This window comes from Chelonoidis abingdonii, chromosome 5, assembly GCF_003597395.2.
Source record: "Chelonoidis abingdonii isolate Lonesome George chromosome 5, CheloAbing_2.0, whole genome shotgun sequence".
In the NCBI taxonomy this organism is placed as follows: domain Eukaryota; kingdom Metazoa; phylum Chordata; order Testudines; family Testudinidae; genus Chelonoidis; species Chelonoidis abingdonii.
Window position 1 is genome coordinate 35,070,747 of NC_133773.1, and position 24,436 is coordinate 35,095,182.

Genomic DNA, 24,436 nt, shown 5'->3' on the forward strand with positions numbered 1-24,436 from the left:
TAAACTAGGCAAATACAACTTAGATGGGGCTACTATAAGGTGGGTGCATAACTGGCTGGATAACCGTACTCAGAGAGTAGTTATTAATGGCTCCCAATCCTGCTGGAAAGGTATAACAAGTGGGGTTCCGCAGGGGTCTGTTTTGGGACCGGCTCTGTTCAATACCTTCATCAACGACTTAGATGTTGGCATAGAAAGTACGCTTATTAAGTTTGCAGACGATACCAAACTGGGAGGGATTGCAACTCCTTTGGAGGACAGGGTCAAAATTCAAAATGATCTGGACAAATTGGAGAAATGGTCTGAGGTAAACCGGATGAAGTTCAATAAAGACAAATGCAAAGTGCTCCACTTAGGAAGGAACAATCAGTTTCACACATACAGACTGGGAAGAGACTGTCTAGGAAGGAGTATGGCAGAAAGAGATCTAGGGGTCATAGTGGACCACAAGCTAAATATGAGTCAACAGTGTGATACTGTTGCAAAAAAAGCAAACGTGATTCTGGGATGCATTAACAGGTGTGTTGTAAACAAGACACGAGAAGTCATTCTTCCGCTCTACTCTGTGCTGGTTAGGCCTCAACTGGAGTATTGTGTCCAGTTCTGGGCACCGCATTTCAAGAAAGATGTGGAGAAATTGGAGAGGGTCCAGAGAAGAGCAACAAGAATGATTAAAGGTCTTGAGAACATGACCTATGAAGGAAGGCTGAAAGAATTGGGTTTATTTAGTTTGGAAAAGAGAAGACTGAGAGGGGACATGATAGCAGTTTTCAGGTATCTAAAAGGGTGTCATCAGGAGGAGGGAGAAAACTTGTTCACCTTAGCCTCTAATGATAGAACAAGAAGCAATGGGCTTAAACTGCAGCAAGGGAGATTTAGGTTGGACATTAGGAAAAAGTTCCTAACTGTCAGGGTAGTTAAACACTGGAATAAATTGCCTAGGGAGGTTGTGGAATCTCCATTTCTGGAGATATTTAAGAGTAGGTTAGATAAATGTCTATCAGGGATGGTCTAGACAGTATTTGGTCCTGCCATGAGGGCAGGGGACTGGACTCGATGACCTCTCGAGGTCCCTTCCAGCCCTACAATCTATGAATTATTTTCATGCCTCTAAAAACTACAAAAAAATCAGCCTCAAAATTGGTAGGCTGGATCTGGAGCATTGTAAAATGTTTCTATACAATTTGGGCAAGGAGTTCCTGGATGCTAAAAATAGTGTTCACCTAAATTCAAATATCCATCAGCAAACACAGAAATTTCTCAGCAAACGTCACTTTCTCCTGCTTATTATACCAAAATATAAATAACTCACTCCCCCTCATGTCTCTGTTTTGTCCACCTATTTTCTCATCACAAGCTAAATCCTCAGTCCTGCAAATGCTTATGTATATGCTTTAAAGCACACGAGTAGTCATTGACTTCAACGAGACTATTCATGTGCTTCAATTTAAGCACATGTGCATATGCTACTGGATCAGGGTTTAAGATTGTAAGCTACTGTCTTTTTATTACATCTGCGTAGTATGATGCCGAGCAGAACGGAGACTTGATCCCTGATTGGGACCCCTGAGCTCTGCCATAATACAAATATTTTTATTATTATTTATTATTAATTCTAACACGAACACAATGAACAACCTTTTAATTCAGTCAGATTAATTCATAGCATGCAACGCCTTAAAAAGTATTAAACCGCTGGATAAGCTTCCTGACACTGAACAACATAGTAACTAGGTCTGATTCCAACTATTACACTTCACCTAAAAGATTTACAATATTGTAATAAAAAAACCACACCAATCACACCACACTTCCTCTTGCAAAAGGTGCCAGGGGTTATTTGATGAACACAAGTGCTCAGGACTAGAGCTGGTCAGAACATTACTAAAATTTCAATGAAAGAAAAATGCAAAATATATTTTCTATTTTCTCATCAGCTCTAGTCAGGACCCTGGTTTTATGTTTCATCTGAAAGGCAGCACCTGCAGTACAACAACCTCTAGTATTGTTTCAGAAGTGACTCGGGGGAAAAAAGCACCACCTACTGCATATATATGTTCTATGTGTATAAGATACCTGTTGGCACTAATCCCTTGTATGGACCGGTGTGTTTACTGCACAACAGTCCAATATAAAATATCAAAGTAAACACATTCTGCCCTGACTAGTTTTTCCATTAATTCTGGCCAATATGAGCAACAAGTGTAGTATTTTCTAGAGCTAAAAAAACCACAGAACACGGACATTACCCAACATCAGGAAACACATGAGGACTCTGCTGTTTCACAAACAGGATATTTCTCCTTTGTAACGCATGGAACAGGTTAAATGAATTACCTTTGATTTCTGGGTAGTACAGAAACGGCTTTGGCTCACTTGTTTCCAGATCAGATTTCCGCCGCAGTTGGACAAAAACAGATGCTGGTTTTGTGATATTGACATCTCTGTACTTTGGGGTTTTGAATACAATAGCAAACTGTGAAAAATATTGATCAGCAGGTTGTCAGGAACAGAGTTTTCTGAAACAAGATATTGCTTTACATCTAACTTTTTGTATTTGGGGGGATTTGAGTTAGTCACAGCTGAGAGGAATATCTCACTTGCATGAAGGCTACCACAACTATAAATTCCCATTTTATTTTTCACTTCTAGTTTGGAGCTAATTACAGTTTAAATGCCTTTTAAAACATTGAACTGTCACATGATACATGAATATATAACACATGTGGGTATTGTATTTTTCTCTCTTGCTTTATCTTTTTTCCATGTATTCCTGTAGGAGCTCTGGAGACATTTTAACCTGTACTATGTTTCCATAGACATGCCTTACATTTCTCCCTTACCATTACTTTCGCACCAGAGTTTTCAAATGTCCTTTTAGTGTGTTTCTACCTTTCATCGGCACTATGATTTCCAGTTTAAAATAAATCCAGCCCATATTTATTCTTATGAAGTAACAGAGATGGTGACTGAGAAAATTAGTATTGAGATTTAGAGCCTTTCACTACTAAGCCATCAGTTCAAATGGCACCCTACTAGCTGAAGAATTGAGAGCCATTAGCAAATGACAGCTATTTGGTCACTTACCTGCCTATGTACATCTGTAGGAGAAAAATCTCCAAAGCCTTCCCATACGCCACCATTTTCATCCTCTTCATAAAAACGAATTTGAATATCATCTGCAAACAGCGTGAGTGTGTTAATTCCTCTAGGTTTTTTTTAAGCTTTTGGTTAAATCAATTTCTAATAAAAAATAATATGGTGGATGGCAGTTCTAACAGTGGATTTTAGGAGATTATATTTTTCCTAGCACTAATTCATACTGTATACTATAAACAACAATAAAAGATTTTTGGTAAAGGAAAATAATTCTCTCTAATGATGAATTGCACCTAGTATGTTTTCTGTGGTAATGTGCAGCATTTAGAAGAATACATTAAACATCAAGAACTTTACCCCTCTCAAGTACAATAAGTTTAGGAAGATTTATATAAACATTATTTGGGGTCGAATTCTGCTTTTATTTCCACCAGTTTTACACTGATGTAATTCTTGTGACTTCAGTGGTGTTACTCTTATTTTAAACTGGTGTGAGTGGAAAATCAGGTTCACTGCTTCCTGTTCTATGGTTAAACAAGATTAATGCAGTAGCTCGATACAGAATGTAGGGATGGGAGAACGTATGGTGTGAAATACAAGATCCCCTCCCCACAGTCTGAATTCTGAAATCTGAATGAAACTTCAACTGTTCAGGTTCAAGTTCTATTTACTGCTGGCAAAAAGCCACTTCTCAGCTACTGCTAAGAGTGACAGCAGCTACTTCCAGCAGCAGTCATGAGCTAAGTACTTTCCAGCAATGCATTTACTCTCCCCTTCACAAAGCAGTGCAAGGGGGCAGAGACATTTCTGTTGGGCTGGGGGCCTTCTGTATAGACCTCTTTGAAGAGGTAGGGAAACAGGACATCCTGAGGACTCTTTCTTCAGCATCCTGGAGAGGAGAGATATGAAAGGCCCATTTTCTGTCTTGGCTAATGGCCAGGAACTCTTTATTTTCCTAAACAATGGGAAGGGGCCTTAGGGTAGGTGGGCTGATTCCACCTGATCCCCATTCTGGCTGCATTCAGATTTAGAAACACTCCTTCCAACGCTGTTACTGTGTGCATTCAAGTTTCCTAGTGCACGGAGGTTTCAGAGAGTGACGGAGTCAGGGGAAACCCCACTCAGTCTAAGGGGAAACCCCACTTTGGAGTTTCCATTTATTCAGACTTAAGAAAAAAATTACATTTTACTTAATCCCCTGGAAAGGCCGTGGATTTACAGTGTTAAGGAAAAAAAAAAACATTTCCCCAAACTCTACCAGTTTCTCTCTTCCCTACAGAACTACACGGTATGCCGTCTTCTCCCACACCCTTCTCTGCTGCAGTGTGGAATAACAGAAAATGCCTGAATCATTTAACAACTCTACTCTACAGTCAGGTAGAGAACTGTGCATGCTGTTGTAGAGATAAAGTAGATCTGTGGGTCCCTGTTTTAATCAACAGATTAAAACACTCCAAGCCCCCTTTTTCTTTTCTGCTTACTTCCATCTATGAACAGGAAACCAGAATATTGAAAACAAAGGCCAATATATTCAAATTTGAGCATCTTAAATAAGGCATCAAAATCCATATTTTGAGCCTGATCCTGCAAACACTTCAATCCAGGAATAATGTTTACTACTGTGAGTCCACAGGATGCCTCACATTGCACAAGCCTGATACCTGGTAGTAGCTATTTACAGGTTCATTCCCTTTGACATCTACATAAATATGGCCTGATTATTGGCAGTGTTGGGCACCCACAGCTCCCACTACACATTATACAAGGGGTTGGGGGCACCACAGGGGTGTGGTCACAGGGTCCACGATTGCGCATACCCAGTGTTCACAAGCCCTGGCAGCCTGTGGAGTTAGAACAGAAACTTCAGAGGGGCTCGGGTGGTGTCCTTGTCAATGTCTGCTGGTTGAGGGAGAGGGAAAAGGGTACGTGAGTTTCTTTCCCCCAGCTCTCCAGGCTGTTCCCATACAAATTACTTACGGGTGGGCTGTGTACGATCACTAATCGCTGCCCTAATCACTGCTGGCCTGATTTTCAGAAATGCTGAGAACTCACAAACCCAGCTGAAGTTAACGGGAGCGGTGGTGGCACAGGACCTTGGAATGCTAGGCCACTACTGCAGGCCTTAAGCATACAGTCCATGAGAAACAAAGCAAAACTACTTTATAATCCCAATCAAAGGGGCCAATTCAGAACACCTGACAGTTTGGGGCTCTTACCTTTCTGAACCTTGTCACAAAGAAGGTAAATCTCCTCTCCTCCTGTCACACATCCTGCTGTTCTGTCCATTCTTACAATCTTTAAATTGGATGCATTGGGGGCTTCTGTCAAAAGGGACGAATTGAAACAAGATGTTATTCTGCTGACAGCAGTATTGACTCTGCTGACAGCTGTAGGCTAAAAATAGGTTTGTCAGGGTTTGGTTTTAATCCATACTGCCAGTAAACATAGCTTTTGGCTGATGCACTGAAATCAAAGAAAACAATATTGATTGGTAACAGTCGGCATGCCTGCAGGGACTGGGTGTCACCGGCCCTGCAGCTGTGCAGGTAGCCCTATGCAGCTCTGCTGTCACGGCCTGATTTGCACACCAGCCAGGAGTATGGGAACTGTCCCCAGGCAGCACATGTTCAGCAACACCCTGAGGTCAAGGGTTTGTTTTCCTTATAGACTTGGCCAGGGGATTCTCTGCTTCACGGGGCCAGGATGACCATAGCCTCCTCCCCCACCTTGCACTCTGGTGTCTTTGGCCCGTTAGCTGAACAGAGAGCCCCATGCAGTCCCACTGTCAGCACTGCCCCAACTCTAACCCCAGCCCTACTATCCCAACTGTAAACAAACATAGTTAAAAATAGTAAATAAAATCTTAAAAATAAAAATGGAGAAAAACCATCAAAATTAGAAAAAAATATCAAATTCTGCCAAGCCTAGTGAACAAAAAAGCACAGAAGTGGGATAAAAGACAAACCTCAAACAAGAATCACGTGGTACTGTCTGGATTCCTTATCTTGTGAAAGTGAAGGATGAACCACTAATTTTTCATCTTAACGGCCTGATTTTGTACTCCTTATGCAGGCAAAACTCCCATTGACTTCTGTAGAAATCTTGCCTGACTATGGACTACAAAATAAGGGCCTCATTCACTACTGTGCTAGTCCTGTATGAGCACAATACCAGCCAAGTAATGCAGTGGGGAATCAAGACTCAAGACTCTCCATTGTTACTAATTAAAAATGCCATGTGAGAACTGCATCGCATTTTCTCTCTTGCTCTCTTCCTTTGTCCCACTAACTGCTTGATGTGGGGTGTGTGTGTGTGTACGTCACTATATATTTTTAAATCTCCTGTTTCTTTACTGCTCTGTGGCCTACCTAAAAAGAGTTGGTTAGTCCCTGTCCAGTTCACAGTGGACTGGGGTCCATATCGTCACCATCAAACTTGGCAATTATTTGCAATCTCAATAGATATGTCAAGAGTTAAAAGGGCCTGGACACAGAACTATCCTCACACCATTACAAATAATAGCTTCAGGCGAGGCGTGAGACACAAAAGCAGGGCAGCATGGCAGAAGCTTGCACTGCCACATGCTGCATCTGTACTGCAGAGGACTTCAATGGCACCATTCAAGATCACTAGATTCACTCAAAAAAAATTAAAAGAAAAAATAATCCATGTGTCTTTTGAAATAAATGAATTTAGTTGGTGGTCTGAGATACTCTGGTCACTGGCAGCGAGCGGTATGAAAACCTAGACAGTGAGAGAGATAGGTGCATCTATTTCCTCCACCTTCCCCACAAATGGAAGAGAAAGACTTTGATGCTCAGACTTAAAAACAACAACAAAAAGCAAAGAGCAACATCAACTTCCTTTCAATGTGGCTTGGTGTACACTATACCTCAGTTTGTATTGTAACTTCCCCCCTCTGCTTATTGTATCAATATGCAGGTGTGTGTTACCGTAATGAAAGCATATTGGAATTATAACAGATACTAAAGTAAACCAACAACATTCCTCAAAGACACCACTTGGTAGTTCACATCACCCTCCAGATAATGCACCTGGGGCTTTTTCTCTTCCAGAAAATGCAAGTAATGTAATGCAAAAAAAAATGTATATACTTTTTCTTATTATTGCATGAATATTGCTAAATTAGTAGTCATCAGTAGCAGGTTGGAGAATTGCAGAATTAGAGGGAGTTCAGAGAAGGGCAATGAAAATGATCAAAGGCATGGGAAAAGCTCTCATATGGAGAAAGATTGAAAAGATTGGGATTGTTTACCTCAGAAAGGAGATGAACAGAGTGGACATGATAATAATGAATGGTCTAGAAATGGTAAATCAAGAACTTCTGTTCTGCCCATTTCATAACACAAGGACAAGGGGACATTCAATTAAATTATAAAATGACAAATTCAAAAGGGATGCAAGGAAATACTTTTTCACAGAATGTACAGCTAGAACATAAGAATGGCCATACTGGGTCAGACCAAAAGTCCATCTAGCCCAATATCCTGTCTTCCGACAGTCGCCTATACCAGGTGCTTCAGAGGGAATGAACAGAACAGGTAATTACCAAGTGATCCATCCCCTGATGCCCATTCCCAGCTTCTGGAAAACAGAGGCTAGGGATACCCATTAGATTGTGTAACTCTTTGTCACAGGAAGTTGTTGAGGAAGTCGTTGAAGTCAAGAACTTATCAAGATTCAGAAAGGAACTGGACATTTATATGAATAACAAGAATAACAAATGTTGTCATAATAGTAGAATTTTTGGAAGGGATGTCTGATAGGGTATATAAACTCCTCACTGGAACAGAAGGGGTTAAAGGACTACACTGGGTCCAGGTAGCCTGGCCCCTCCAACCCTGCAAAGCATGCTCCAACTGGAGACATGGTTGAAAAGGGAGCAACCCAGCTCAGAAGGGGGAGGAGTGCAAACCTATCCTGAAGACTCCTGCCAAAAGGGGCTGGAGAAGCCTCCTTGAAGAAACAGGACTGTATGCGGAGCCTAGCTGGGGCTGGCAGTTTTCTCCTTATTTGGGGGCAGAAGCTGAAAGAAGGAAGCAGTGGTAGGAAGCAACCCAGGGAAGGTCGCTCAGAGGGCTCCTCCGAGAGGCCAAACACTGCTGATCTACTTAGGGCCCTGGGTTGGATTTGGCCTACAACTGAGTGGATGCTTACTGTTAGGTCCCTTAGCCCACCAAGGACCCCATTATAGAATATTAAATCTCATGCTTCAGGGCTCAGGCCACTCTCTTACTACTAGAGACCTGGATGACACCCAGTGTGAGGGGCAGATTATCTCACATCAGCCTAATGTGGGGTTCTTACACCTTCTTCTGAAGCGTATGGCACTGGCCACTGTCAGAGACAGAATAGAAACTAACTAGACCTGGGGTCTGATCTAGTCTGGCAATTCCTATGGCCTATGTTCCTAGAAAGGGAATGTAAGATCCGTGCCTGTTAAAAAGGACATGAAAGCCAAATGTACTTACTGCTGTCATATATTGCATCTGATATGACAGGATCAAGCCTTCTTGTGAAGCTGCCAGTGCTGTCGGGGAGGAAGGCTGTGAACATGAGTCGCACCACGCTGAGGTCCATCTCTTTAGTCTGCTGAACGGCTGCCTGACGGATGATTTCTCTTTCCCTCTCTAGAAAGAATCAATAGCAGAGATAAAATTGACAACACGGGGGAAAATAATTCTACCTCCAAAAAGCACTGATAAAAGTTGCTTTTTTTTTTTTTTTTTTAACCATTAGCTTCAATTCTTATTTTTATTTGGAAAATAGTAAAGGGGTAATTCACTGCATTCTGCACTTCTAATAAATGGAGTGACATGCAATTTATTGCCTGTATATTATTATTTATACTGCACCCAAAATTGTGCCAGACATCTCGCAAACGTACAAAAAAAGGCGCAGTCCCGGCCCTGCGGAGTTTACAATGGGTGGAAATATGATAAAGGAGGACAAGGATAAGATACTGCAGTTATTTAAGCAAAGTTCACATTTAGAAGCTGGCACTAACCAGCAGTAAAATAAGTAAGTATTCTCTAACTTCTGGCTGTGCCGTAGTCAGAGCTGGATTGGCCCTTCAGTCTTTCATTAACAATCTGGGAGCAATGCTGACCCAAGGTTTTGCAGGTATATGTGTAAAGCAGGGATTGCAGGGATGATCTTTCCCCAGGGGGATCTCCATTCTGTCTACAACCACTTAAAGGATCCAATAGCTCTCCACGATAATACAAAGTGACTCAGTTTCTCAGCCTATTAAACAGGGGTTGAAGATGGCAGCATTGTTGGCGAAACTCATGCACAGTTGTAAATGTTGCTGAAATCTAGGAGAGAGGGTTGTTTGGATCTGCATGCATGATGAAATGGAGATCCCAAAAGCAAAGTACCGCTCGAAACACACAGCTGGGGGAAGACTACCTAGGGAGCCTACTTAGACATTATCCCGGCTGAAAATCTGTGTTTCTTGGAGCAAAATCTATTATCAAAAATACATGTCCTCAAGATCCATGACAATCAAATGAATAACATTCCACCCACCTGTTAGTTGTCTCTCTCCACCACCTTCTGCTTGAATATAGTTGAGTTCAGGATGCACTAGGAGCCCAGGATTGTATCCTTTTTTACAGGCATCTGTCATTCGTGCTTCCAGAGTTTCAAACACTTTCTTCTTAGTGACATGAAGTATCCCTAGGTTTGGAAACCTACACAATATGATCAGAGAAATATTTTCTTAGTCCCTTATGCAGAAGTTGCCCCCAGTCTCTCTTTGTAATCATAATCACTTGAGGTTGATCCAAAGTCCACTGAAGTCAATGGAAAGACTAAGTTTTCAAATGTGGGTGATCGAACAGAACTTACAAAATGTGTGAGCACCCACTGCATATACAAAACCTAAACCACTGAGTGCCAATGGTCATGTGGGTGCAAAAAACAGGTAACCTGACACACAAGTACCCATTTGCATGAGCAGTTACTGATTTTGTGCACGTGTTCATGTTGTGGATGCAACTGAGGAAACAATATTTGAAAATTTGGCATGCTTGCTCTATCTTGGTACTGCCATAACCAGAGATGTTCAAACTCATGAATTGTGTAGGGAGAAGAGTTTGATTTTAAAACCAGTGGTCTTCTATATTTTTAACTATTGTGCAAAAATCCCTCTATCTCCTACATGTCAGTGTCTTCTAACTAGGGATAAACTGAGACCACATTTATTTTTCCATTTTAAGGTATGATCAAAGTACAGAGCAGAAAGTGAAGGACTAATGCTCCATTTAATGGTTTACCTTTACAATTTTTGTCTCACCAGTTACAGTTTTTATACTCAATTCTCTGCCCACAAGCTTTGCCAGATATATCAGTGTACTCACCCTACTACCATATCCTTAGGTCCTGCATTAACTGTGCATACTCCTTCCTCACAATATTTACCCACCAAGCTGTGGGCATGCAGGTGGACGTTTTTTCCATTAGTGACTAACTGAACAATTACTTTTGCAGGCCCAACATAATTGAAGATCTGTAAACAAGCACAACAAATATTTAAAAAAATGGAACATTATCATTACTCTCAGTAGGTATTTTCCGTCACTTTGATATCTGAGTACAAACAAATTTGCATACAGTTCATATGTTTTCATTCCTTCCTTCACGAAATACAAAAAAGATAAAATGATTGTCCCTTGTCACCAAAGAGGAGAGTCTTATCAATTCATTTAATAACTGTTTTTTTTTTTCAAAGTAAATGCAACAAAAATAAATTAAACTCAACCTACAAATAGCAGGAGTGAAAACAAAAATAATGAGAAAAACAGTTCAAGAGAGGCACTTACATCCATTTTTCAGAAAATAAATAAGTAAATATTTCACTTTGGCCTTTTGTGCTAAGTAGGTTAAATTCCATTCAGTAGACTGCAGTCTCAATAGACATTAAAGCATGTTAAGAAGTGCAGTGAAATGGTATGTGTTTAGCATCAAGAAAATGCACTGTTTTCCTGAATGTAAAAGTGCTCCCAAAAAGTTAAGATTGAAATATTATGTAGATTACTGCATTTTCTTTACAATGCTGTGTTCTCAATAACCCCCTTTGGCAGAGGTTTTTTCAGAGAGACATTTGGCATGGAATTCATTCTATGTTCATAAGAAAGTATTCTACATTGGCTCAGAAAACTGCATCTATCTTAGGCACTTACAATAGCCTTTATTACCATAGTATCTTAGTACTCACAATCAACACATTTATCCTTACAACACCTCGTAAGACAAGGAAGAAGTGTCCCCATTTTACAGATGGGGAACTGAGAGGCAAAGAGACACCCCAATGATCACAGAGGAAATCTGTGGCAGAGCAGGGAATTGAATATCGTTTTCAGGATAGCACCCTAATAACCGGACCATCTTCCACTTCACACACGAGGCCCAGTCCTGAAAATACTAATGCATATGTTTTGTTTTGTTTTGCTTTTTACTCACGTGCATAGTCCCACTGAACTATACATGAGAAAAAAAGATAAGCACATGCATACGTTTTTGCAGGATTGGGATCGTGGTGAACTGAGTGCATAGGACCACTGGTGCAGAATTGTGTCGAACTCTGTCTCCTAGCTTCTCACAACATCTTTTTTTCTGACACAATATTAAAGATTATGGTTATAAAAACAAGAGATGCCACAGACGTACAAATTAAAAAGCACTGATCAAATAGCAATTTTATAAGGGCTTTATTTTATTGTTGATATCATTCACATCTCTGACTAGCTTCTCTCACAAGCTGTGTTAATCAACTGATTATCAATTATCCACATCTTTTAAAATATACTTAGTGTAAAATCTTCAAACCCATACCCACTGTTTCTAAAACACCCTTCCCACAGTTTCACTTAATTAACTAACCAGTTTATCAAGAAGTCTTTTCTCACATTTAGCCCCAGGTGAAGTCATTTGCATTACAGAAACATGTAGATTTAATCAAACAGGATACTGAAGGATAAGCATACACAACTGCAGTAGAACATTGATTTTACAAAACCAGTCAGACAAACAATCAGTTACACAAACCATTCTTCCTGAAGGAAAAAATAACAATTATATAACGAAAGTGAGATTGATGAAGAACAACTTGACATCCCATCACATTCTCAGGCCTGAAACACACTGGAACTCACTGTGCAGTGTTGGAAAGAGAAGAAATTGATGCAGTGAACCATGCTACAGTGTATGCACTGCACCAACTGTATTTTTGGTATTTTCAATTTTAATAGCTTTTTGATTTTATGAATTCCTCAATCAACGAGTTTGTAAGTGGAGATTCTACTGTACAGTAAGAGTGATGACTAAATTACTTCAGCTTCTTGTATTGATAAGACTGATCATCAGAACTCACCATTATTTCACCACTGTAACATGTGTTGCTTACTTTTTTTGTTTCCTTTAGTCCTTCTTGATTCCACTCCATTACACTTGGAACAGTCTCAACATTTGCCCAGTGCCCTCCCACATGACTCCCTCTTACTCACTGCTAAAAGCTAAACAGTTCCAGGAAGCACGTGTCTGTAAAAATCCTCTCATAACCCACTTGTCTGCTACTTGTTTGTTTTACCTGCACTGTACAATAAAAATGCCTCTAGTTTAAAAGCGTGATGTGGTCTAAACATAAGACTAGCACACATGAACTAATCCCAACTCTGATAGTGATTCAACCTACAGCCTTGCCCAAGTCACTGCCTCATCTTCCTCATTTGTTAAATGGGTGTGATAATACTTACTTGTCAACCTCAAAGAGGTACAATGATTACTAATTAACATTTACAAAATGATTTGAGAATGAAAATTGCAACTTATGTCCCAAGTATGATGATAATGATTAATAACTCTCTAGGATACATTATTTCCTGTTTTTGACATATGCATTTTCACTATTATAAAGTGCCTTGTGTATCTCCATCGCTCTATAAATGATAAAGAATAAATAATGTGCATGTTCCATATTTGTGTCAGAATAGCTCAAGACAGTTCTGTATCAGCTGTTCAAACCACAGTGAAACAGTATCTAGTGCTGCTGGGTTTTAAGGACTTTCCAAGACATCTGAAAGCAGAACATTTAAGTACTGTGGTATCAAGATTGTAATCTTCACATGGTTTACTCAGCTCAACACAGTCTTTGTAATCGGCATAGGGAGAGAAGCTAGAGTTCTCTAAAATGTAACTTGTATATAGATTGTTAGATCACAAAGCCAGAAGGGAGCAATGTGATTATCTGGTCTGACCTCCGGCATAAGATAGGCCATAGACTTCCCCAAATTAATTCCTGTTTGAACTAGAACATATATTTTAGAAATACATCTACTCTTGATTTAAAAATTGCCAATGGAGAATCCACCACAAGCCTTAGAGTAAGTTGTCCCCATGGTTATTTACCTTCAATCATAGGTGCCAACTCTGTGGGTGCTCCAGGGCTGGAGCACCCATGTTAAAAAATTGGTGCATGCTCAGCACCCACCAGCAGCTCCCCGTGGCCCCGCCCCACCCCCTTGCTCCAGCTCACCTCTGCCTCCTCCGCAAGCATGCTGCCACGTCCTGCTTCTCCCCCTCCCTCCCAGCGCTTGTGCCATGAAACAGCTGATTCGCGGGGCAGTGAGGGAGGGTAGAGGAGGGGGAATCCGGCACGCTGGGAGGAGAGGCGGGGCCAGGGTGGGGATTTGGGGAAGGGATCCAATAGGGGCAGGGAGGGGTGGAGTTAGGGCGAGAACTTTGGGGATGGGGTAGGAATGGGGGCGGGGCTGGGGGCAGGGCTGGGGTGGAGTCGGGGTGGGGCCTGGGGTGATGAAAAAGCCGGGCACCCACCAGCGCCGGAGAAAGTTGGTGCCTATGCCTTCATTGGTAAAAATGTGTGCTTTATTTCAAGTCTGAATTTGTCTACCTTCAACTTCCAGCCTTTGGATCATGTTATACCTTTGTCTGCTAGATTGAAGAGCCCATTATCAAAGTTTTGTTCCCTATGTAGCTACTTACAGAGTTTGATCAAGTCACCCTATAATCTTCTCTTTGATAAAATAAACAGATCACTCCATTATCTTCTCTTTCATAAAATAAATAGCTTGAGCTCCTTGAGTTTCTCATTTTAAGGCATGGTTTCTGAGCCTTCAGCCATTTCCGTGGCTCTACTCTGAACTCTCTCCAATTTTTCAACATCCTTCTTGAACTGTGGACACCATTCACAGTATTTCACAATTAATTCTAAATTTAATCTGGTAACAGGTCACTTGCATATGTACTCGTCAAATTTTTTCCACTGAGAATTCCAAAAATAGTCAGACATTAATTACTGACAAGTACATTATTTCTAGAAAGTTATACAAAATGTATCAGTGCCGAACATCTAGAGGCATTCAGATACTACAGTGACTGGTGCCAACATAACAAGATAGATAAAATAAAATATGGCAAGAAGGAAACGTTCAGCTATTATGAGAATATCTAAATATCACTTTACTGTTTAATTTCTTGTTTAACAAGGAAATTATTAAATATTTGGTTTCTAAGGAGCCAGTTACTATCAAAGACAGAGAAAAAGAAAATAAGGAGTCCCAGTAAGAGTATAGTTGCAATATTTGCTGTGCATCTACCATATGGAAGCAGTGTTCAGTTTACCTAATCTGATAAAGTTAAAAATGCTGCATAGTCACATTTATCTGATGTTTCTGTTTAAGATTTGTTTTAGAGATTAAAGGGACATCTTGAGAGTTAGAGAATTTCAAAACATTAAGTTGAAAGTAGTTTCAACGGCTTCACAGCTCCCTGAGTCTGCTCAGCAGTTTTTATGGTTTACAAATCACATTTGACTATTTTAAAGATGTTTTTCTGTACCTTATACAAGCAAGTGAAACCAACTGACTGATTAGGGAGAGCAAACAGCAAAACTAACTATACAAAGTGCTGTGAAATGCATGAAGTCAACAAAGTAAAAATTGAGAATCTGTTCCTTCTTTCTAATCTCTTTCAGTTACAGCAACATTTGGCCCAAGTTCTGCAAACACTTCAAAATGTGAGTAACTTTACAGACATGAATAATTCCATTATTTCTGTGTGTAAAGTTACTCACATGTGTAGGTGTTTGCAGGATTTGCACAACCTTAGCTGTTACTTAAAGTAAAACATTTTTAGGCCACAGTGTGATAGTGTCCCTAAAATTTGAGTGCCTAAAAATTAGACAACTGAGTACATACTTCTGCATCTAAATATAAATGGCTTCCTGATTTGACTTAAGTCAATGTGAGCTGGAGGTCTTCAGCATCTTTGAAAATCAGGCATCTTATTTAGTTGCCACATTACAGAGTTAGGAGCTCAGCTTTAAAAAACCCCCGTGTGATGTTATTGATATAAACTGGGACCATATAGAACATGGTTGCAACCAAGGTGCTATAATGGCACCAAATCTTATGTAAAGGGGGTCATATAAGATGTCTAAGACCAGGTTGCTGGTTATGATTATGCTGTCTATATGTATGTATGAGTATTAGCTCTATACTGTCTGTATTTCAACTCTGTGCTGTGATTCTGGGAGACATCCCAGACAAGTTGGTGTTAGCTCTGCCTAGCCTGCTTGACGGCCCATTAAGGACCATCAGCTACACAACTGACCCATTGAGAGGAGGCAGATATGCCTTGTAACTCAGCAGGGTGTGCAGGAACTTGCTCATGTGACTCCAGACTCCATTTTGCTGTAATTTTCCACAGTAAGAACAAAGAAGTGTTCTTACACCTGGAAGAGCCTATATAAGGCTGATGCCTCATCTCCATCTTGTCTTCAATCCTGCTTCTTACCTCTGGAGGGACTTTGCTACAAACTGAAGCTCTGAACAAAGGACTGAATGACCCATCCCAGCTGGGGATGTACTCCAGAGACTTGATTTAAACCTGCAGTTTACTCCATCACTGCTACATGCCTGAACTAAGAACTTTGCCATTACTATATGTAACTGATTCTATTTAACCAATTCTAGCTCTCAACTACATCTTTTTCCTTTTATGAATAAACCTTTAGATTTTAGATTCTAAAGGATTGGCAACAGTGTGATTTGTGGCTAAGATCTAATGTGTATACTGACCTGGGTCTGGGGCTTGATTCTTTGGGATCGAGAGAACCGTTTTCTTTTATTGGGGTGTTGGTTTTCATAACCATTCATCCCCAGGATGAGTGAGATTGGTGGTGATACTGGGAGACTAGAGTGTCTAAGGAAATTGCTTGTGTGACTTGTGGTTAGCCAGTGGGTAAAACCGAAGTCCTTTTTGTCTGGCTGGTTTGGTTTGCCTTAAAGGTGGAAAAACCCCAGCCTAGGGCTGTAACTGCCCTGTTTAAGCAATCGGTCCTGAACTGGCACTCTCAGTTGGGTCCCGCCAGAATGGCATCGTCACACCCCATTACCTACCTTTTCTTAACTGTTGTTTTTCGAGATGTGTTGCTCATGTTCATTCCATTGGGTGTGTGCACACTAACATGCACAGTTGTCGGAGATTTTTGCCTTAGCAGTACCCGAAGCGTTGGCAGTAGTATCCTCTTGAGTGCCATGCTCAAGCGCTGGTATATTAGGTGCTGCCGATCCTACATCCTCTCAGTTCCTTCTTGCCAGCAAGTCCAACAGTGGGGTAGGAGGGCGGGTAATAGAATGGACATGAGCGACACATCTTGAAGAACAACAGTTACAAAAAGGTAGGTAACTGTTTTTTCTTCTTCCAGTGCTTGTTCATGTCAATTCCATTCTAGGTGATTCACAAGCAGTGTCTTTGGAAGTGGGCTCGAAGTCCACAGTTCAGCCACTTGCAGTACTGCTGTGCATTATCCCTGGCCTGCTGGGTACGTGGGTAATGGGCTGTGAAGGTGTGGATGGCCAACCAGGTGGCAACCCGACAGATGTCCTGCATAGACACTTGGGCTTGGAAAGCTGCCAGAGAGGCTTGCGCCCTGGTTGAGTGGGTGGTGACAGATGCCAGAGGTGATACATTTGCCTGATCATAGCAGCAGTGAATATAGGCAGGATCCAGAAGAAATTCTTTGAGCAGACACTGGATGACTTTTCATCCTGTTGGCTACTGCAATGAACAATTGTGTCGACTTGCAAAATGGTTTGGTCCTTTAAATGTAAAAGGCTAGTGCCCTCCTGACATCTAGGGAATGCCGTCGACTCTCCTCCTCCTTTTTACGAGGCTTTGGAAAAAAGGCAGGCAAGCAAATGTTCTTGCCTGTATGAAACTGCGAGACCACCTTGAGCAGGAAAGCCGGATGTGCCTGCACCTGGACCTTGTCTTTGCAGAAGACTGTTTCGGGTGGTTCCGAGGTAAGCGCCCTAATCTCAGAGACCCAGCAGGCGGATATTATTGCAACTAGGAACATGACCTTTCAGGACAAGAGAAAGAGAGCAGGAAGCCAGAGGCTCAAAGGGGGGGTCCTATGAGCCGCGACAGCACAAGAGTCAGGTCCCATGGTGGAATGGGGTCCCTGATGTGCAAGCAAAAGGTGCTCAAGGCCCTGAAGGAACTGGCAGCCATGTCCTTGGCAAAAACTGACCTACCCTCAAGCGGCAGTTGGAAGGCCAAAACAGTGGCCAAGAGGACCTTGATAGATGAAAGGGACAGGCCCGGGAGCTTGAGATGCAGAAGGTAGTCCAGGATCAACTGCAGTGAGGCCTGCTTGAGCTGAATGCCTTTATCCAAGGTCCAATAAGTGAACCGCTTCCATTTGGCCAGGTAAGTCGCTCTGGTCCTCAAAACACCTACTTCTGGCTTCCTCGCCTCTGGAAGAACCAAGCTGGGCAGAGGAACAGGAAGAATAAAGGTGATGCCGTTTAAATCCTTTGTGTCTGTCCTTTTTCCTGTAGGAGATGGACTGGGGGACACCCCAGGACCTTGATGGAGGCAGACAGAAAGGCTTTCTAGACTGCTGAGGGGTGTGAAGGCCCAAGGAATGGAGGATGGCATGGGAGTCTTTAAGGCCATGGAGCTGTGCGTCAGCCAGAGCACGGCTCCCTCAAATGGAAGGTCCTGAAGGGTAGTCTGCATCTCCTGAGACAGCCCAGAGGACTGTAACCAAGAGCTGTGTCTCATGACCATTGCGGAGGTGAATACCCTGGCCGCCGAGTCCATAGTGTCCCAGGCCATCTGGAGGGTGCCTCTTGCCACCACTTTGCCCTCGTCCACCAAGGTGGCGAACTCCTGGGCTCGGTCCTGTGAAGGCCCTCCTTGAACTTGTGATGGAGTCCCACGGGTTGAAGTTGTACCTGCCTAGCAGGGCCTGATAGTTAGACACCCGAACTTGCAGGCTGGCTTTCAAATAAATTTTCCAGCCAAACAGATGCCTCTTGGCATCTTTATTTTTCGGTGTGCCGCTCGCCTGTCCCTGCCTGTCCCTTTCATTGACAGCAGACACAACCAGGATCCCGCTGGAGGCTGGGTATACAGGTATTCAAACCCCTTTATGGGGACATAATACTTATTTTCCGCCCTCTTGGAGGTAAGGGGAATGGAAGAGGGGGTCTGCCACACAGACTAGGCAATTTTAAGGACCCCTGGGTTGACGGGCAACGTGACCTGGCCCAGGTGGAGGAGGATATAACATTAAAGAGTTGTCGGACTCCTCCGCTAACTCCTCAACCTCCAAGTTCAGGTTGGCAACCACTCTTTTGAGCAAGGCCTGGTGCTCCTTGAAGTTGTCGGCAGAGCTGCTTGTTTGCGAGGGGCCCACCACCGCTTTGTCTGGACACAAAGAAGATGACTGCATGGCAGTGGGAGGGGCGGTTTCCCCTTGGTCACCGGGGCCCTCTGTATCACTACCGCATCGGATTCGGCACTGTGCTGAGTTGGGTGCCAGCTGTGTCAGGGGTGAAAAGCGGTACCAGGGAGCTGGAGACCGGTGTCATGACCGGGAACGATCCCACACTGAGGGGGATCGACACCTGGGAGACTGCCTAGACGACAGAGATCTACACAGTGGCGAACTCTGGCGGGATGACCAACAGTATCATGGATACAGGGATCGGCATCATGACTCAGGTGTCTCTGCCTTCTAACCGGGGACCAAGGCTGCAGTGATGGGGACCAACACCTGCGGTCCAGGGAGTGGGGATGGTCTGTTGTTTTAGGAGGTGGTCCCATAACCGGCTTACCCTGAGATGCTGGATTATGATTTCTATTTCTTATAGACTTGAAGTGCCAGATCCCTGGGTGCTAACTTATATAAAAAAAAATCAGTGAAGACACGGCAACTTGGCTTTTAACTCAGTTAACAGGTCTAGTTCAACCCCAGGTACACCAATGGACTTTAACATGAGCCATTAACCAGAGTTAAAAACCAAGTCACTATGTCTTCACAGCTATTTTAACCCGAGTTAGCTAATGGGGGTTAGCTGAACAAAATTAATTTTGCAGTGTAGACTTACACAAAGAGATATGCTCCAGCTCAGCTGGAAGTTTTGCACTTCATATAGGAATAACTGGGTGAAATCTGTAAGTTCCTGTGGTCTATGTTATGCAGGAGGTCAGACTATGTCAACGTAATGCTCCTTCTTCTGGCCTTAAAAGCTACAATGTTATGATTCTACAAATGGTGGTATTGCAGGGGTTTCCCTATGTCTTGGCAATTTCTGGCTGCCAGAATGGCCTGTAGGTGCTATCGCTAGTTAGCATAGATTATTGCTGCTGGACCAGTGCTGAGCTGGACAAGGCTCCTGCAGAAGCTTTAAGACAGCTGTGCACATCAGAAGTGATTCACATCTACCGCAGTAGCACATCTAAGGTTCTGGCACTCCCTCTTTATTTTTTATAGACTATTGTTCCTGAATATTCAATTGGGTTCCTCGAGATCAGCTCAGTTGTCAAGAGGAAATAAGGCTCTGACAAAACGCAAGAGAGGCTGATAGGAAAAGGAGTGAAACACGTCTCTCTTTACTGGCACAACTTGGATCAAAAACAGGCACTAACGGGCAGCGGCCAGGAGGAACTTACTTTGTTCCTTTGCCAGCCTCTCCCACAAGGTTTTGCTGGGCGGTGACTTGTACCAGGAAAAAAAAACGCAGATGGGACCCATGGGAAAGACTGAATTACTTGACTTTTTGTCTTTTAATTTGTTTTCTGACTAAATCCTTTCCACACATTGCTTCTCATTGCATAGACTACTATCTGAGCTCCAATATTACTATGTACTCCATCAGTTTAAATCTTATAAATTATCAAGATATATTGGATAAGCCTTCAAAGATCCCACTATTGGGATAAGTAATTTTATACTTAAACCTGGAAATGAAATCTTGTTCATTGTCTCATCACCATCATCATGTGAAAGGGAAAGTGAGTAGATTCTTTGCCAGAGCTGGTAAATTTTCAGAATAGCTTTGCAAGGCTACATTAAATCTATGATTTCTAATTCACCAGACTAACATTCGAGGTTATAACAGCCAGAGCTGGTTACACTGAGTGATGCTCATTCTAACTCATGGTGGAGATATAGTTGTTCCAAACCCTAGTCTCTCCCAAGATTCACAGAAGAATAGAGCACATGCACCTGAATGGATGGTGAGCACAGTCCAGCACAGAAGCTCACCTTCAGCACGCTAAGGAACAGGAAGGGGGAAAGAACTCATGAATTAAAAGCTATTAATTCTCGCTCTTAAGGGAGAAATCTCTAATGGAACAATTCAGAAAGTACACTCTGTCATACTGATAGAGACTTTTGTGAGTGGTATTGCTACGGGTAATTTGGGAACCACTGCATTAGATATTACCTCATGAAGAGCACATTAATTCTTTCTTCACTAAACTTAATGGCTCTTAATTCATGAGCTCAGAAAGCTCAAGATAAAATACAGTATATATCCTTCCCCGGCAATGCAAGGAAAACGTGAATGCGGAGGAAGCCTTAAGCTTGGAGGTTTCCTAACTTTAGTTCTGTCATAATCTCAAACCTGACATTGTATTTGAATAGGTATTTTTCTTTGGTTGATGGTTTTTAATAATAAAGACAAAGCTGCTTAGGAAATACTGCATAGTAAGCCTGATCCAACTCCTACTAAAGTCAATCTGTCTTTGCACTGAGCATAACGTTAGGCAGTCATTTTTTAAAAACCTGGGCCCAGGAGCACTAGCTGCATTATGTGCTTTCAACCACTACCACAACAGTGAGCACAAGCAAACATCTGGAAAGATTACCTACCTCTTCTCTTAAGGGGGGGGGGAAGTAGTTTCAGAAGCCCTGCACTAATTTCCGCTCTTAAAAACTTAGCAGTTCAACCGCACAAGCTTGGAGTGTGAAGGACCAGAAACATTCAGCAGATTCTTTTTAATTCACAGGATGGATTTTCACTTGCCAAAAACAAAAAACCAGCTAGTGTCTTATTTATGTGCATTGCAGTCTCTCAGTTTAAAAACTGGCATTGAAATACACAGTTCATCTCAATAACTTCAAATAGATTTATGGTGATGTACAAACCAATCCTATGTAAGGATTTTTTGTATGGCACTCGCAATCATATTGTTAAATAATTAATAATTTATGAACTTACTTTGACCTGAGGGTATGATTTTTTGTTCTTTTCGCTAGAAGCACCTGGAAGTCCACCATGTGATGGCCCTTCACACACATATCTGAAACGAAACCCCCTCTGTGGAGATAAAAACAAAAAACAAAAAAAAAAACACTTTGAAAATCATCATTTCAAAACAACTATCCATTGACAAATTGAAATGTTATGGCTGCTAATTCCTGAAACACTCTCTGGATACTTCTACATGGGTGGCAAAGAGTTTTATTCTCATTCACACACATAGCGGCAGTAGGAATCTCTTCTCCCAATGTTAATATGATTATACTAAATGGACTTAGGTGCAGAGATCTCTTTGCACCCCAGAAACCAGTCAGAAGATGGATGAAGGATTTACCAACAATAACTACACCATCATATCTGAGATAACACAATTTATCTGTGATTCTAAGGTTAAGAATAGACACATGGGTCAGATCCTCAAAATGTATAAATCATCATAACCCAGTGTTCACCACTGCAGGCCAATGGGGACTGCTGGAAGTGACGGACAGTAAGTCCCTCTGCCCACGCTGCTTCCAGCAGCTCCAATTGGCCTGGAGCAGCGATCCGCGGCCACTGGGAGCCATGATTGGCTGGACCTGCAGATGGGGCAAGTAAACAAAGCAGCCTGCCCTGCCAGAGGCTTTCCCTACACAAGCGGTGACCCCAGTTTGAGAAACACTGGCATAACCCCAGTGAAGTAAATAAACATATAAAATTTCAAAGGATTTATTCTATCAAAGAGAAATTTAAACAAGATGGTTCTAAGTAATTGTTATAGTCATTGACATATCAGGGATGGAAAAAAACTACTGAAAATGAAAGCCACTTGGGAGAGGGGATTTGGGAGAGAGTAGTATTTAATAGGATCCACTACAAAGAAACGTTAATACACATTTAACTGTAGTATTACAAATGGCACTACCTCTCTTTGTCAAGAAGGTTTCCCCTCTTAGGCCCCAATCCTGTGATTGACAGAGCTCTTTTGAGTTCACTGTGATTCTAGGCAGTGCAGCAGTCTGCCAAGTAGCGTCAACTATACGGTTGTAGCCTTAATCAGACAACAATTGCCTGGCAGAATCAGGCTGCAGACATCTCACACCAGGTTCCTCTGAATGTCAGTGTTTGTCAGCCCACAGTTATTCACAATGCTCACATAATTACTCTTAAAATGAGTAATCAACCTCAAAGCCTCCGCAATATCTAGCTGTTTAAATACTTGTTCCTTATACAATGTTTGACTTTCACTCACATACCCACAGAACAGACTGATAATCATGAAACATGAAAGTTAAACTTCACTTCAACGCATTAAGGCAGAGCAACTGGGCTTTCTGCTGGTGAAGCGCTCAAGTTGGGGTTGGGGTTGTGGCAGCCAGGGCTGAAATTCATTCTTGAACCTAGAGTGAACGCTGCAGAACAGCCACACTGAAGCCACTGCAAACTGCCAAGGCCACTGGATCCATGTAATTGCCTGTAGAACCTTCCCTACCCAGCACTGTCCTGTCCCCATGACTGACCTACGTGGAGCCGGTGAGCAGACTGCCTGCCCAGTGCTCTGTCCATGGCTCAGCCCACACAGCTGCACTACAAACCTTAAATTGTCTGGTGACCCTTGGGCTTCTTCACAATGGGATCCATGGGTGGCGCGGCCATTTTACAGCCATTGCACACTGTAGACCCAATCATGTATTTAAGGCACAGCCTGGGGTTTGGGATGATTTAGAACTACCTGAGAAGCAGAATTGCTCCCAGAGCTCCTGGTGCACGGAACATGCACACTTCACTGAGTGCAGCGTGCACCCCCCTGGTGCGCCAGGCCAGCCTGGTGCAAAGCTAGGGGTGGGGTCAGGGACCCACCTCCTCCGAACTTCCTTTGGGTTGATGTATGTCTCTAGATGTGCATGGAGTGAGCAGTCACTGCATTCCCGAGTGCACAGATTGTATTGTGACAGGCCTTTACACGGGGTGTGCCTGTGGTGGGGCAATCTTTGGTCACTTCCATCTCCCTATGCACCCACACAAGAGCATCAGAATCTGGCCTTGTATGTGACTGTGTGGGAGGGGTAGGAAAAGGGCCTCAGTATTGTATTGGCCAAGGGAGGAATCACTGGATGTAGGATTATGTGCAAATGCTTTAGAAGGGCTGAAGCCACAATTCCAACAGAAATGCTGGAGTATCAGTCACAGTGAACACTTTGCACCTTTGCCCTGGATGGAAAGGTGGTTTCCATCCCCAGCAACTCCCATACACTTTATCTGCATGAAGTCCAAGTAGTGCAGTGAGATGAAAATCATACTGACAGAGGAGTGAAAAGTAGTGTTGCTCTGTGCTTTTGTAACCCACACATCTCCTGGGTATGGTTTCTGTCCCCGCTAGTGGCACTGAGACCACTTAGAGTTAATGAGTTTACTATAGCCTTAGCTAAAAGCCATGTGGCTTCTAGCTCATGCAGTAGAGGCTCACGCACTGAGGTCTCAGGTTTGATCCCACTTGCTGATGAAGAGTGACTGTTGGTGTTACACTTGTACAAAAATTGCATCCCAAAATTACCTTAATTTATTCTTGGGGTATTCAGCATTACCAAGCGTGTGACAAAAGAAATCCCACAGCACTACGCAAATTATGAGTTAAATTTCCTGCAAGGGTTTTGGAAAGAATGCAGAAAACGGCCATTATATTTGTTATTTTTAATTTTCATTTTAGCAAGAAATATGAAAAAAAACCTACAAATTTTCCAGAAATATTTCAT

General features: G+C 42.4%; 1 protein-coding gene across 5 annotated transcripts in view; it reads right to left on the bottom strand.

Annotated features, from left to right (window-relative positions):
- Window positions 1-24,436, bottom strand: part of NFKB1 (nuclear factor kappa B subunit 1) — an 82,270-nt gene that overhangs the window by 27,430 nt on the left and 30,404 nt on the right. For all 5 annotated transcript variants that reach the window (XM_032782939.2, XM_032782938.2, XM_075066225.1 and 2 more), the window contains 7 exons: window positions 21,663-21,761; window positions 10,485-10,633; window positions 9,652-9,815; window positions 8,592-8,750; window positions 5,316-5,420; window positions 3,088-3,179; window positions 2,338-2,476 (listed from right to left, as the gene is read on the bottom strand). In XM_032782939.2, coding sequence (XP_032638830.1) covers window positions 2,338-2,476; window positions 3,088-3,179; window positions 5,316-5,420; window positions 8,592-8,750; window positions 9,652-9,815; window positions 10,485-10,633; window positions 21,663-21,761 — 907 coding nt within the window. The remainder of the gene's footprint in view (window positions 1-2,337; window positions 2,477-3,087; window positions 3,180-5,315; window positions 5,421-8,591; window positions 8,751-9,651; window positions 9,816-10,484; window positions 10,634-21,662; window positions 21,762-24,436) is intronic.